Raw genomic sequence first — 16,154 nt, forward strand, 5'->3', positions numbered from 1 at the left:
CACAAAACGTTGGCTGAGCCCCGGCACCACACACCAGCCTGGGATGGGAGTCAGATCATCACCGGATCACCGAACACCTCCTGTGAACCCACTCCACCAACGCTGCCAATCCCCTCCTCAGTAAGCTGAATTCAGATTGTAAGACAGATCCCTATTTGACAGATTAATTTTTTTCCCTATTTTCCTTCTGAAAATTTGAGGTGCGTCTTAAAGTCTGAAAAATGAATTATTATTGTATCTTTAAATACCTAAACTTTAGGATACTAATACTTTCTTATTTAGAGGCACACTCTTTTTTTATTAAAGGGAATCTCTTAGCAAGCAGGTTTTTGCTTTGTAATTGTCATGAGTGTGTCACGTCCTCCTGGGAGTTCGGGGGTTAGAAAGTCATTATTGTGAATCGTAGGTCATCCATTTAGACTGTGTGTTTCCAATCTCAAATTAAATGGATTTTGCTGCCTTTGGTGCTGAAGAGGTTAACAACACTTTCTATGCTGGTTAGAAACATGCAGCTCCATCTCTCTGCTGCTCCTGATCTGGACATTCCCTCTCTCTATAAAAATGGTCAGGCTTTCTCTTCCTTGCCAGTGAAAGTTCTACTTCCTGGTTCCTTGGAGTTGCAGTGCTGAGTTGGAGATTGTTTGTTGCTGCTGGTGATTGTTGCATGCTGTTTTTGTCTTGTCCTGTCCTATTCCTATTTGGTTTATGCATTCCTCCCCTTCCCTATATACCTTTCTGCCTTTTGGTGAGTGTTTTTGTATGCCAGAGGCTTTTCTGTTGAGTGTCTGGTTTGACATTTCATCCTATTTCATGTGGCAAGGCTAACTAAAGGGATGATATTGACTTTTAGGATTGCAACGTACAGTAGATGGCACTAAAATTCCAGACCTCTTCCTTCCATTCCATGGCCTATAAGTCTCCTTACAGCAGCTTGGCACTCTTATCTACTCACCATAGTAGTTCTCATATAAAAGGGGATGAGACAACAACACTGCCTCTCCTTGGGATTGGGTAACACTTATGTCACATGAGCCCTGCGCCCAATCAGCATTGGCTTCCCTCTCCCTGCCTTCGGATGAAATACATATATGCAAAGAAAAGTGAGAGAGCAGCAGCTCACACTTCTTCTAGATGTATGTAATTTGTCACGCGATCCTTGGGAGAGCCAGTCCCGACACCGCTGGAACGGTGTCAGCACTGGAGGTGAGTACAAGAATTATTATTTTACAAGGGGGAAACATAGGGATTGAGAAGGGGATTGGCAGAGTAATGGACAACCCTTTTAAGAGAGAATGGTGGAGATAAAGGTTAGAAGAAGCAACCATAGGGGTAAACCATGTCAGCCTTTTCTTCTTTGTGGCTACTGAGGGATCAGTGTGTACAATATGTAGTGAGATGATTAACCCTTTACAAGCAGCAATGTCCTCTTCTTTTATAGGGGCTGCATGTGATGTACCATGTCGGCAAGATATGTTTTCTGTTGCAATGTGCTAACAAATCCTCCATTTTCTTTGAGAAGCTGCCTGCCAGTGTCTCAGTTACATTGCACACTACAGCAGCTTCCCTTCCCCCGAGTGCCATAAACCAATTTCCTGTCACCCCATTTGGCTTCTCTCAGCCTCAGCTGAAAGAGGGAAAAAAAGTGCGGGAAAGGAAAACTCTTTGTTTGAAATAAAGGTTAGAAGTAACCCTTTAAGAGCCTGCCCTGCGAAAACCGTACCAAGTAGAGATATGAAAATCATATTTTTGTAACCTGAGCGGTCCCAGCTTCGATACCGTGTCTCTTTCGAAGTTCCACCCTGCCCAGAACATGAGATATGATTTGCGCCCAAATGGACGGTCATATCGCATAGATGTTTGATGTTTTCTTGATGGGCTCATTACGCTGGGAAACATGATACCACTGATGAGTCCATACCAGCTTCTCCCATAAAGTTATAGCTAATCTAAGTTTTGTAGCCAAAACATAACTTGGATAAGAGAGGTGGGATCAACCCAGAATGCACCTCTCTGTGATGTCACATAGGAAAGTCTATAAGGCATTCCCTGGGCAAACCAGCTCAGAACAGCTGCAGAATCCGTGCTGACAAGAACTCCAGATGAGTGGAGACGTGTGGCTCCTCCCCCCTTAAAGCCGCATGGTCTGCCTAAGGAACAATATGGAACTGTGAGTGTAATCTCTTTGTTTTCTCCACTTTTATTTTATACCTGTACTGTACATATTTTATGTCTCAATTTTATAGCAACTTTTATCTGTAATCACTGTCCTCTTTCGGAAAATAAATGAAATTATTTAGATCTGTCTCCATGCTCTAAGAATCGAACTATACGCCTTTGATAGATAATCGCTACTAATTCAAGGGGTTTGCCACGGACCCTCTTAATTTAACACTGTGAATTAAGTAACCGTGACTGGTGGCAGCGCGTTGTGTACGGCTATTACGGCTTGCTGGCAGTACAGAAGGGTCTTATATTGCTGAATAAGGGTCTGCAGCCACAGCATTGATAATTCCCTTACTGCAGAAGCCTAATTGCCGGTTCACAACAGGCAGCCCGTCCGGCGACCAATTATCCTAGGTGCAGTTCCCTGACTGACCTGAGGGTAAGGGGGGCGCCGGAGAGCTGTGAGTTCCAAAGTGGAACTGAGAAAGTGGGATATACATAAATCCCCGCAGTACTTGGAAGATTGATAGCAGTGGTGGGGCATCCAAATTAAACTCCCCCTGCGGCAAATTGTAGAGCGAGATTAGCTTGCTGGATATTTTTGTCACATGGTGCCGGTGGTGGGATAACTAAGATAAGCCCCAACGGTGCCTGTGATAGCTGTGTGCCGGCATTGTGTCACGTCCCTCCGTCCGCTGATACACCCGTGTCAGGGGTGGGATTGTGACATAGTGGTGACACAGGGTCCGCTGTCCGTCGCGTTTTGGTGGCAGCGGGACCCCCGTTAGTGTTGCCCGTAAGTGGACGAACGGCGGTGGGCTGTTCGTCACATATTGGTGGCAGCGGTGGGATTGTGACATAGTGGTGACACAGGGTCCGCTGTCCGTCGCGTTTTGGTGGCAGCGGGACCCCCGTTAGTGTTGCCCGTAAGTGGACGAACGGCGGTGGGCTGTTCGTCACATATTGGTGGCAGAGCGGTGGGATAATCCTAGAGCATTAGTGATTTGGTTTGAGCAATCATTCCTCTCACTAAAAACCTGCACGGTTCCTGCGGGAATCCTGCATCATAGGTTTTGGAGAACAGACTCAGTGGTTACTAGTTCTGAGACATTTGTGTGTACATACAAGTATTCCCTCCCATTTCTTCGTTTTTCTTTTTCTATCTTTTATTTGGCAACCATGGCGGCAAAAGGAGAACCTTGGTACAACCGGCAGACAAAGGAAGTTCTTGCTGGGTTATGCACGTACCAAGGCCTTGACGCCACGAACAAAAACAGAGCTCAAATGATCGCGGCTCTAGTGCAGCTGGACAACGACCAGAATCCAGCGAGCGCAGAAGTTGGCCCAAGTGGCAATGGGGCTGCAGCAGAGGCTCCACTCCTGAGCGCTGGCCCCACATTCAACCAGGACGGGGTGGACCCCTATCTGCAAATGGCCTTGGACGCACTCCCCGCCGAAGACAGTGATGGGCGGGTGAGGCTGATCCAGCAATATCGGCAGGAGGCCCAAGCCGAGCGTCAAGCCCAGGCTGAGAGAGCTGAGCGCCGAGCGGAGGCTGAGAGAGCCGAGCGCCAGGCGCAGAGGGCCCATGAACTGGAGGTACTCCAGCGGGGTGGGAATGCCCCCACAGCCCGAAGCAGTGAGCCCAGCAGCGTCCAGACTCCTAAACCCCGGCCAGAGCATTTTCCCGTGATGGAAAAGGATGGGGACTTGGACACATTTCTGCGAGCCTTTGAGAAAGCCTGCAGACAGTACCAGCTGCCTAGAGACCAATGGGCAAGGTACTTGACCCCAGGGCTAAAAGGCAAAGCCCTGGAGGCATTTGCTTCTCTTCCGCCAGAAGCCGATGACGACTATGACGCCATAAAGCAGGCGCTGATCGCCAAATACCGGCTGACACCTGAGGTATACCGAAAGAAGTTCCGACACCTCCAACGTGGCCCACACGATAGCTACAGTGATGTGGTGCAAGGACTCAGGACCCACTTTGACCAGTGGATCCATGGACTGTCCGTTGAAACCTTTGAGCAGCTACGGGACCTGATGATCAAAGACCAGTTCCTGCATCTCTGCCCAGCTGAGGTCCGACAGTTCATCCTGGACCGCGAACCAACGAACGCGGACAAAGCGGCGCAGATCGCCGACAACCACGAGGCCAACCGGAAGCCCGAGACGCGGAGGCCAGTCGCCACCAGCTGGAAAGGGGGTAAGCCAGCAACCAACCCCAATGCCCCAGCTAGCCGTCCCTCCGGAGGCCCTGTCCCTGTTGCCAACAACAGGCCGGCTACTGACAGTCGCCTGTGTCACCACTGCCAGCGGCCTGGTCACTTCTTTTACACCTGTCCGAACAGGCCGAAGAACCCCCCAGCCAAGGCCCCCGGGCCCAACGCCTCTGTTCTTTTGGTGGGAGGTGTGGTTGGGAGGGCTGACGACAACGTTCAACCTGTTCAGGTGGGGGCCCGTCTTGCTACAGGCCTCAAGGACACCGGGGCTGAACGAACCCTCATCCGTCCTGGACTGGCGGCCCCTGAAGAGTTTGTTGAGGGGAAAACCTTGACTGTCACCGGGATTGGAGGCACCCGTTGTCCCTTGCCAGTGGCACGAGTTTTTCTTGACTGGGGTGCCGGGAGCGGGTTGAGGGAGGTGGGAGTGTCTGAAAATTTGCCCACTGATGTTTTATTGGGGACTGACTTGGGGAGGATGGTTGCATACTATGTCCCTGACACCCTTCCCCAAACTGATAATAAGGGTAACGTTAACCCTGATGATGTTGATGATGGGAAACTGAATGTGTTACCTGCTAATGCCTTGATGAGTAATGATGCAACTAACAACCATTCTTTCCCAAGGTATGATGCTGATGCTGATGTGAATGTACCAAAGCAAACTGATAACCATTCTTTTCCTAGGAATGATGATGTTGATGTATCTGTGCCGACTGAACCCGTTAACCCTTTCTTTGAAACGGTAGATGTGTCCACAGGTACCGAAGTGCTCAGCCCCGTCACTCTGCGGAGTGAGACGGCTGAGGAACCCCTGGCAGGAGTAAGCAACGGTGCTCAAGGAAATGGGGAGGTGCATGGGGACCATGAGGAAGGTAATGCCATGCAGCTGACCAGTGCCACCGAGGAAGGTAACTGGCCCATAAGTAGCACTGCTCCCGAAGTGTTGGGGGTGGATGGGGAGGTAGAGCCCAGGGCAGCACCAGCTGGTGGGTCTGAAGAAATCCCCAGGGAGACAGCATACATAGCAGCTGTCACACGCAGTCAGAGTGCCCAGATCGCAGGTAACGCACTGTCTTCTGGACCCTCTGCTGCTACAGGAGAGACTGAACCAGAGGTGAACCCAGAGCCGGTTCCAGAGGGTCCCAGTAAAGAGGGGACCCTGACGTCACTTCTGGCAGCCTCCAGCATGGAGTTCCAGGCTGCTCTGCACTCAGATGCCAGCCTGGAGAAATTGAGAGGTCTCGCCGAGACGCCCACCTCCAAGTCTGATAAGGAGAGGGTGTTCTGGGAACGAGGAAGGTTGTACCGGGAGACAGTACCCGGAGATCCTAAAAAGGAGTGGTTGAGGGAAAGACAGCTGGTCGTCCCCTATCAGTTCAGAACTGAGTTGTTGCGGATTGCCCATGAGATTCCACTCGCTGGACACTTGGGGATCAGCAAAACAAAGGCACGGCTGTCTCAACACTTCTATTGGCCCAAGATGGGGACAGATGTAACACACTACTGCCGCTCCTGTGCCACCTGTCAAAAAGTGGGTAAGGCGGGGCCTGCTCTTAAGGCTCCCCTTATTCCTTTGCCGGTGATAGAGGAGCCTTTCCAGAGAATCGCGGTGGACATTGTAGGACCGCTGTCCGTCCCCAGCAGCTCCGGAAAGCGATACATTCTCACCGTGGTAGACTACGCTACCCGGTACCCAGAGGCAGTAGCTCTGTCTTCAACCAGGGCAGATAAGGTGGCTGACGCACTGGTGACCATCTTTTCGAGAGTAGGATTTCCCAGGGAGATGCTTACCGATCAAGGGCCCCAATTCATGTCTCGCCTAATGGAGGCTCTCTGTGAGAAAATGCAGGTGACGCAGCTGGTATCGAGTCCGTATCACCCACAGACTAATGGTTTGTGTGAACGTTTCAACGGTACCCTCAAACAGATGCTCCGCATACTGGTTGAGACCCAAGGGCGCGACTGGGAGCGGTACCTCCCACACCTGCTGTTCGCTTACAGAGAAGTTCCGCAGGCCTCGACCGGGTTCTCCCCCTTCGAGCTCCTGTATGGCAGGCGAGTCCGGGGACCCCTTGGGTTGATAAGAGAATCCTGGGAAGATGAGCCAAACCCCACAGAAGTGTCCATCGTGGATTATGTCATGCGCTTCCGTGACAAGATGCAGACCTTGACGCAGTTGGTGCATGACAACATGACACAGGCTCAGGCTGACCAGAAGCACTGGTATGACCAGAACGCCCGGGAGCGGACCTACCAGGTGGGTCAAAAGGTGTGGGCGCTGGTCCCTGTACCAACGGATAAGCTTCAGGCAGCCTGGGAAGGCCCGTACGTCGTCCACCAACAGCTCAACCCGGTCACCTACGTGGTCACGCTTGACCATGCTCGGGGTAGGCGCAAGGCCTTTCACGTCAACATGCTGAAGGCGCACTACGAACGTGAAGCTTGCGTCCTACCGGTCTGCAATCTGCCAGAGGATGGGGAGGAAGATTCCCTCCTGGACATGCTGGCCCAGGCCAAGGCCAATGGGTCCATTGAGGACATGGAGATAAGTGGTTCGCTCACCGTGTCCCAGCGGTTGCAGTTGATGGCCACCCTGGAACTCTTCCGGCCCGTGTTCACCAACCGTCCTGGGAGGACGGAGTTAGCGGTTCATGAGGTGGACACCGGGAATCATGCCCCATTACGGCGAACACCTTATCGGATCTCTGAAACGGTGCAACAAGTCATGCGCCAAGAGGTCGATGAGATGTTAAGGCTGGGAGTGATTCGACGGTCAAAAGGTGCGTGGGCTTCACCTGTAGTCCTCGTGCCTAAAAAGGATCGAACCACCCGGTTCTGCGTGGACTACAGGGGGCTCAACGCCATCACAACCTCTGATGCCCACCCGATGCCGCGCATCGAGGATCTGCTCGAGCGGTTGACAAACGCCAACTACATATCCATCATGGATTTGAGTCGGGGATACTGGCAGATTCCCCTGAGCCCTGAGGCGCAGGAGAAATCCGCCTTTATCACCCCCTTTGGACTGTACGAGTCCACGGTCATGCCCTTCGGCATGAAGAATGCCCCTGCCACTTTCCAGCGGATGGTCAACCACCTGCTTCGGGGACTGGAGGAGTACGCCGTGGCGTACTTAGACGATATTGCCGTCTTCAGTTCCACCTGGGAGGAACACCTTCAGCACCTCCAGGAGGTGCTCAAGCGTCTTCACCAGGCAGGCCTGACCATCAAGCCGGGGAAGTGCCAGATAGGCATGCGCAAGGTCCACTACCTGGGGCACCGGGTAGGCGGGGGTTCCATGAGTCCGGAGCCAGGAAAAGTGGACGCAATCGTGTCCTGGCCCACCCCCAGGACCAAGAAACAGGTGAAGTCCTTCTTGGGCACTGCAGGGTACTATAGGCGGTTCGTACAGGACTATAGCGCCCTTGCCAAACCCTTGACTGACCTCACCAAGCAGAGGCTACCCCAAACAGTCAACTGGACAGATGACTGTGAGGCGGCTTTCCAAGCTTTGAAAGCAGCCCTGTGCAACTCTCCAGTGTTGAGAGCAGTCGACAGCAGTCGCCCGTTTCTGGTACAGACCGACGCCAGCGAGTTTGGCCTCGGTGCTGTGCTTAGCCAGGTCGACTCGGGGAACCAAGAGCACCCCGTGTTGTACCTGAGCCGGAAACTTCTGCCGAGGGAAGTGGCATACTCGACCATCGAGAAGGAGTGTCTGGCCATGGTGTGGGCACTGCAACGTTTGCAGCCCTACCTGTACGGGCGCGCCTTCACGGTGGTAACCGACCACAACCCTCTGAGCTGGTTGCACACAGTGTCCGGAACCAATGGAAGATTGCTCCGCTGGAGCCTTGCCCTTCAACAGTACGATTTTACTGTAAAACACAGGAAGGGCAGTGAAAACGGCAATGCCGATGGGTTGTCCCGCCGGGGCGAACCCGCTGAGGTGCGCATGGCCGATTACCGAGAGGTAATGCCTCCTTAGCGCCCTCTTAAGGGGGGAGGTGTGATGTACCATGTCGGCAAGATATGTTTTCTGTTGCAATGTGCTAACAAATCCTCCATTTTCTTTGAGAAGCTGCCTGCCAGTGTCTCAGTTACATTGCACACTACAGCAGCTTCCCTTCCCCCGAGTGCCATAAACCAATTTCCTGTCACCCCATTTGGCTTCTCTCAGCCTCAGCTGAAAGAGGGAAAAAAAGTGCGGGAAAGGAAAACTCTTTGTTTGAAATAAAGGTTAGAAGTAACCCTTTAAGAGCCTGCCCTGCGAAAACCGTACCAAGTAGAGATATGAAAATCATATTTTTGTAACCTGAGCGGTCCCAGCTTCGATACCGTGTCTCTTTCGAAGTTCCACCCTGCCCAGAACATGAGATATGATTTGCGCCCAAATGGACGGTCATATCGCATAGATGTTTGATGTTTTCTTGATGGGCTCATTACGCTGGGAAACATGATACCACTGATGAGTCCATACCAGCTTCTCCCATAAAGTTATAGCTAATCTAAGTTTTGTAGCCAAAACATAACTTGGATAAGAGAGGTGGGATCAACCCAGAATGCACCTCTCTGTGATGTCACATAGGAAAGTCTATAAGGCATTCCCTGGGCAAACCAGCTCAGAACAGCTGCAGAATCCGTGCTGACAAGAACTCCAGATGAGTGGAGACGTGTGGCTCCTCCCCCCTTAAAGCCGCATGGTCTGCCTAAGGAACAATATGGAACTGTGAGTGTAATCTCTTTGTTTTCTCCACTTTTATTTTATACCTGTACTGTACATATTTTATGTCTCAATTTTATAGCAACTTTTATCTGTAATCACTGTCCTCTTTCGGAAAATAAATGAAATTATTTAGATCTGTCTCCATGCTCTAAGAATCGAACTATACGCCTTTGATAGATAATCGCTACTAATTCAAGGGGTTTGCCACGGACCCTCTTAATTTAACACTGTGAATTAAGTAACCGTGACTGGTGGCAGCGCGTTGTGTACGGCTATTACGGCTTGCTGGCAGTACAGAAGGGTCTTATATTGCTGAATAAGGGTCTGCAGCCACAGCATTGATAATTCCCTTACTGCAGAAGCCTAATTGCCGGTTCACAACAGGCAGCCCGTCCGGCGACCAATTATCCTAGGTGCAGTTCCCTGACTGACCTGAGGGTAAGGGGGGCGCCGGAGAGCTGTGAGTTCCAAAGTGGAACTGAGAAAGTGGGATATACATAAATCCCCGCAGTACTTGGAAGATTGATAGCAGTGGTGGGGCATCCAAATTAAACTCCCCCTGCGGCAAATTGTAGAGCGAGATTAGCTTGCTGGATATTTTTGTCACATGGTGCCGGTGGTGGGATAACTAAGATAAGCCCCAACGGTGCCTGTGATAGCTGTGTGCCGGCATTGTGTCACGTCCCTCCGTCCGCTGATACACCCGTGTCAGGGGTGGGATTGTGACATAGTGGTGACACAGGGTCCGCTGTCCGTCGCGTTTTGGTGGCAGCGGGACCCCCGTTAGTGTTGCCCGTAAGTGGACGAACGGCGGTGGGCTGTTCGTCACATATTGGTGGCAGCGGTGGGATTGTGACATAGTGGTGACACAGGGTCCGCTGTCCGTCGCGTTTTGGTGGCAGCGGGACCCCCGTTAGTGTTGCCCGTAAGTGGACGAACGGCGGTGGGCTGTTCGTCACACTGCATAATACTTTGACATCCAATTTCATGGCTTATACATACAGTGGGGAAAAAAAGTATTTAGTCAGTCAGCAATAGTGCAAGTTCCACCACTTAAAAAGATGAGAGGCGTCTGTAATTTACATCATAGGTAGACCTCAACTATGGGAGACAAACTGAGAAAAAAAAATCCAGAAAATCACATTGTCTGTTTTTTTTTCATTTTATTTGCATATTATGGTGGAAAATAAGTATTTGGTCAGAAACAAAATTTCATCTCAATACTTTGTGATATATCCTTTGTTGGCAATGACAGAGGTCAAACGTTTTCTGTAAGTCTTCACAAGGTTGCCACACACTGTTGTTGGTATGTTGGCCCATTCCTCCATGCAGATCTCCTCGAGAGCAGTGATGTTTTTGGCTTTTCTCTTGGCAACACGGACTTTCAACTCCCTCCAAAGGTTTTCTATAGGGTTGAGATCTGGAGACTGGTTAGGCCACTCCAGGACATTGAAATGCTTCTTACAAAGCCACTCCTTCGTTGCCCTGGCGGTGTTCTTTGGATCATTGTCATGTTGAAAGACCCAGCCACGTTTCATCTTCAATGCCCTTGCTGATGGAAGGAGGTTTGCACTCAAAATCTCACGAAAATGGCCCCATTCATTCTTTCATGTACCCGGATCAGTCGTCCTGGCCCCTTTGCAGAGAAACAGCCCCAAAGCATGATGTTTCCACCACCATGCTTTACAGTAGGTATGGTGTTTGATGGATGTAACTCAGTATTCTTTTTCCTCCAAACACGACAAGTTGTGTTTCTACCAAACAGTTCCAGTTTGGTTTCATCAGACCATAGGACATTCTCCCAAAACTCCTCTGGATCATCCAAATGCTCTCTAGCAAACTTCAGACGGGCCCGGACATGTACAGGCTTAAGCAGTGGGACACGTCTGGCACTGCAGGATCTGAGTCCATGGTGGCGTAGTGTGTTACTTATGGTAGGCCTTGTTACATTGGTCCCAGCTCTCTGCAGTTCATTCACTAGGTCCCCCCCCGCGTGGTTCTGGGATTTTTGCTCACCGTTCTTGTGATCATTCTGACCCCACGGGGTGGGATTTTGCGTGGAGCACCAGATCGAGGGAGATTATCAGTGGTCTTGTATGTCTTCCATTTTCTAATTATTGCTCCCACAGTTGATTTCTTCACTCCAAGCTGGTTGGCTATTGCAGATTCAGTCTTCCCAGCCTGGTGCAGGGCTACAATTTTGTTTCTGGTGTCCTTTGACAGCTCTTTGGTCTTCACCATAGTGGAGTTTGGAGTCAGACTGTTTGAGGGTGTGCACAGGTGTCTTTTTATACTGATAACAAGTTTAAACAGGTGCCATTACTACAGGTAATGAGTGGAGGAAAGAGGAGACTCTTAAAGAAGAAGTTACAGGTCTGTGAGAGCCAGAAATCTTGATTGCTTGTTTCTGACCAAATACTTATTTTCCACCATAATATGCAAATAAAATGAAAAAAAAACAGACAATGTGATTTTCTGGAATTTTTTTTCTCAGTTTGTCTCCCATAGTTGAGGTCTACCTATGATGTAAATTACTGACGCCTCTCATTTTTTTAAGTGGTGGAACTTGCACTATTGCTGACTGACTAAATACTTTTTTTCCCCACTGTAGTAGTAGAAATATTTGGGCTGATTTGTGTTTTGTTCATTAATTGCCCATTAGATAAAAAGATAAATTTGTCACAAGTCTACAATAAATTCTTACAGATACAAAGCGCTGTCTAGCAATAGATACAGTGTGGACGCAGCTTCCCCTCTTGCCAGATTTTGGGCTGACTCTGGCAAAATGAACATTAAACTTGTGTTGTGTAGTCTTGAGGGAAATCACCTAATTAATTATTTTTAGTGTCTCGTATTTGAGAAAAGTCTTATAATATTATACAGTGTCACTTTTTATGTTTTTCACAGAAAGTCCTCTTTAGTGTAAAAGCTAACATACGGCATATGTATGGGGACCCTGTTAAAGATTTTGCATTGGGATTATTTATTTATTCCACTCTCCTGAGCAGTAAAATATGTAAGAGCATTGAATGAGTTCACTGTCCTATTGCAGGTAGTGCCAGCGTCACTGAAGACCTTCTAGTTTTCAGGTAATACATTATAATCTGATTATTATACACACCTGATCAGCACTGAGCGGCATCCAGTTCACAAATTCTTACCTGCAGTATGGATGGAATCCTAAGCCTTTAAAAATATAGTCTTCCTGTGTGCCAATATGGATCTCTCGAAAAAGTAAATCAGAATCCCACCTTAGACAGCTAAGCCCTGATCGACTTTTCTTCTCGACACCTCGATATTCTGTTGCATTGCCATAATTGTAGCAGTGCTGCCTTGGATCTACAACACATAACAGGCATATATTTAAAAATAATGAATAACAACTCTTAAAAATGTCTTTTCATAGATACATATATGTATAACGAGAGAGACGAGTTTTAGTTTAAATGGTCATTTAGACATATTGCATTGTCAGTGTTGATACTATAAAAAATATGATATATTTTTTACGACCAAAAAATGCAGAGTGAAAATTTGAAAAGTTGCTGTAAAGGCCTGGCAATTATGCACCTCAGTTTTGAATAACTTACTGTCAACCGCCTATTGTCAAGGATGATCTGTCTAAAGTTACAGACAAGCAGGAAAGATTCCAACAAGCTTGTATTTGCTATTAGGCACCCGAGGCCAAATATTACAACTTATCTTCTGTGTAAATGAGCTTTATCTCTACGTTCACATGTTATGATTTTCAAAACTACTGGACGTTCTGCAGCGCACAGCCTCTCTGCAACACAGGAGGAAAATTGTAGCACTTTTATCAAGCCTATGAGTTTTCATCAATCGCTCACTTGTTATGTATAGCTGCCTACTCATTTTTCATAATAGATAAGACTGCAGTTCTCACCTTCTAACCTCTTATACCCACTTCTCAGACTTTTTTTTCCAAAGTTTTCTGTTTCCCATAACACATCTATTCAACTAGCTAGATTCATACGGCATATCAACAGTACAATTTTCACCCTCTCTTTTTCACTTTTGTGAGGGGGGTTTTGTAGTGGGAATGCTGGGTTACAGCAGTGCTTACTCTGAAACATTCACTGTAAACCAACTTTCTTACTGCTTTGTATTCTGTTTACTTACCTGTTGCTGCTGCAATGCTGTTTGTAATGCCAGGAGTGCATACTGTTGGCAGCTCAGCCAGAACAGTACATGCCACCTTGATATTCAGAAAAAATTAAAAATGTGTTTCCAGAGGGTCAGAAGCCATAAGAACAACTTGGAGGAACAAAAAGTAGAAGACTAGCCCTGCATAGGGTTGTGATTTTCTATAAAATTTTCATCCAAAGGAGTGGCATACTTTAGGCTGGGACTACACGGTGACTTGTGTCATGAGACATCAATTCTCACAGCGTGTGACCAAAAACAACATGCTGTCTCTGATGTCTCATGACTAGAGATGAGCGAGTAGTGAAATACTCAGACTCGCTGTACTCGTTACGAGTAGCTCCCTGTACTCATAATGTGTAACGAGTCCAATGTAAGTCTATGGGAAATGCGAGTAATGGGCTGTGTGTGTGTGGGGCTGTGCTGGCCTGTGTCGGGCTCTTTGGGCTCTTCTGGGGCTGTGCGGGGCTGTCCAGGGTCTGTGCCAGGCTGTGCGAGGCCTGTGCCGGGCTGTGCGGGGACTGTGCCAGGCTGTGCAGGGCCTGTGCCGGGCTGTGCCGGTCTGTGTGGGGACTGTCCCGGGCTGTGCGGGGACTGTGCTAGGCTGCGCGGGGACTGTGCGGGGCTTGTGCTGGGCTGTGCGGGGACTGTGCCGGGCTGTGTGAGGACTGTGCTGGGCTGTGCGGGGACTGTGCCGGGCTATGCCGAATATTGTGAGGCGAGCAGTGAAATTTGCTCGCTAGGATTCGAGTACTGCGAGTACCTCATTACTCGCCAAGTACCGAATCCTAATGAGTATACTCGCTCATCCCTACTCATGACTATTTTAGCACTGGAAGTTTACTGTAAAATAATAGCTAAATCGTAAATAAGTTGCAGTCTCATGTCTACATGAAGTCTACATCAAATGAGTCGCGTGCGACTTGCAACCAGCAACAGAAAATCTGACACATTTGAAAGCAATTGTGAATCTGTTTCACAGTCATGGTAGGTCCAAGCTGCAATGCCACACTATAGGAAATAATTAGATGCAAAGCAATGGCACGAACTGTGCGCCTCACCGGAGCTCAAGGGAGGGCCACCTCATTGGTGCAATGGATCGGTTTCAGGGGCTTTCTTTGGAATAGAGTAATGCCAGAATTGCACTTTCATATTACATTGGAACGGCCCCGGATATTTTGGTGCTGCACACAGGCAAGAATGATTTGGGCATCAGAGCTTCTACATGAAATCAAGTATGATTGCCTGAGGCTCTTGTCTTTCCACCTGGGATTGGTATTCGTGTTCTCAGACATTGTTGCGTGCTTCTCATGGAGAAATGTGAGGTCGGTTGAAAATATTAAAAAGGCCCATAGCAAGGGAGGTTTCCCATTTCATTGCATGTCTCGGGGGGGGAAGGGTTGTGGTACCGCACCATGATTTGGAAGTTCCTTTCCAGGAATTTCTTAGGTCTGATGGAATCCAATTGAATACTACTGGTATGATATTTGGGTTTTGGCGCTAATGCAAGGGGTTGAAAAGGTTTGTGTTTGTGGTGGGTCTCGCATGCATAAGGGGTCATGCTTGCTTGCTGTGGCACAAATGGAGGGCGGTTTTTGTCATGGACGAGGTTTGTGGAACCACTGTGCCACGGACCACGGAGAGCCTGTGGGGATGTAACTAAGCAAACATCGGACTGTTCACTAGAGCCTCTGATAGTGAGGTTAGGCTTGACTCCTGATGAACGCCAGGTGCCACTCCAGGACAGACCAACGGTCGCGCAGCAGCTGGACCCAGAAGGACAGACCGGATGGAGCAGCAGGCAGAGCTTGTATCAGTGTGCTGTAGGTAGAGTTCGAATCAGAGTGCAACAGAGTTTGTATCAGAGTGCAGCAGACCAAGTTTGTATCAGAGTGCAGCAGACAGCGTTTGTATCAGAGTGCAGTAGGCAGGGAATGCATCAGAGTGTAGCAAGCAGGATTTGCACCAGAGTGCAGCAGGCAAGATTTGCACCAGAGTTCAGCAAGCAGGATTTGAACTAGAGTGCAGCAGGGACAGGTATGCGGCCTTACACAACATTGACTGCAAGCAGGAAGGTTGCTCAGGCACCTCCCAGGGGGGAGGAAGCAATATATACATAATGTCCCACAGCCATTGGCCGGGGAGGAAATAGCAAGTGACCCTTTAAGAGGGCGGGAGTGCATGCGCACGTTCTCTAAGGATATGGCTAGAGGACCGGCTGGAAGCATGTAGAGCATGGGGAAGGGACGATGTTGTGAATTCCCTTGCTCGAAGTTCTGAGCCGAAGCTCCCAGCTCCCTCTGGTGGTTACTGAGAGTAGTGGAGCTGGCAATGTGGATGGAAGTTCTCCACCTGAGGACAATAATTGGGAACCTGGGATTACTGGCTGGGAGCATATAATTGAGCTGGCTGCTCTTGGAGGTTGCTGGTGATTTCCTCTGTGTGCATTTGGAGCTCTTTTGTCCCCTGCCTGATCTGCATGGTTCAGCTAAGTGATTCTTTTGCTAATCCTTTGCATCTAATTTGTTGTGTCTTTTTTTGCTTTCTGTTTTGCTGCTAGGGTTCAGCGTGCTCCCTGCTGGGGATCAGCGCTGGGCCCTGTTTCATATGTTGCAGCTTGTTCAGTCCCCTGTTATGTTAGTATCTTTTTGCTTTGCTGCCAGTTTATACCAGAGTGCTGATCTAGCGGGGGTAAGGTTGTGTGACCTCAGGTTTTTTGTATATCAGAAGTGTTGGACTTTTTCAGGGTTTTGTGCATGATTGCAGACAGTATCTTTTCTGTCCTGTCATGTGTAGACAGCTTGGGCCCCACCGTTTGCTCAGTCTGTTCTCTGCCTGTGTTTGTGTCTCATCTTGTCTTACCGACAATATATGTTTGG

The 16,154-nt window shown here is 49.0% G+C and overlaps 1 protein-coding gene across 1 annotated transcript in view; it reads right to left on the reverse strand.

Annotated features, from left to right (window-relative positions):
- Positions 1–16,154, reverse strand: part of HGFAC (HGF activator) — a 122,856-nt gene that overhangs the window by 28,164 nt on the left and 78,538 nt on the right. Inside the window, exon 8 of the mRNA XM_073574566.1 lies at positions 12,273–12,450. Coding sequence (XP_073430667.1) covers positions 12,273–12,450 — 178 coding nt within the window. The remainder of the gene's footprint in view (positions 1–12,272; positions 12,451–16,154) is intronic.

The sequence above is a fragment of the Dendrobates tinctorius genome, unplaced genomic scaffold (assembly GCF_039654945.1).
Source record: "Dendrobates tinctorius isolate UK_male_01 unplaced genomic scaffold, ASM3965494v1 ptg000039l, whole genome shotgun sequence".
Lineage (NCBI taxonomy): Eukaryota > Metazoa > Chordata > Amphibia > Anura > Dendrobatidae > Dendrobates > Dendrobates tinctorius.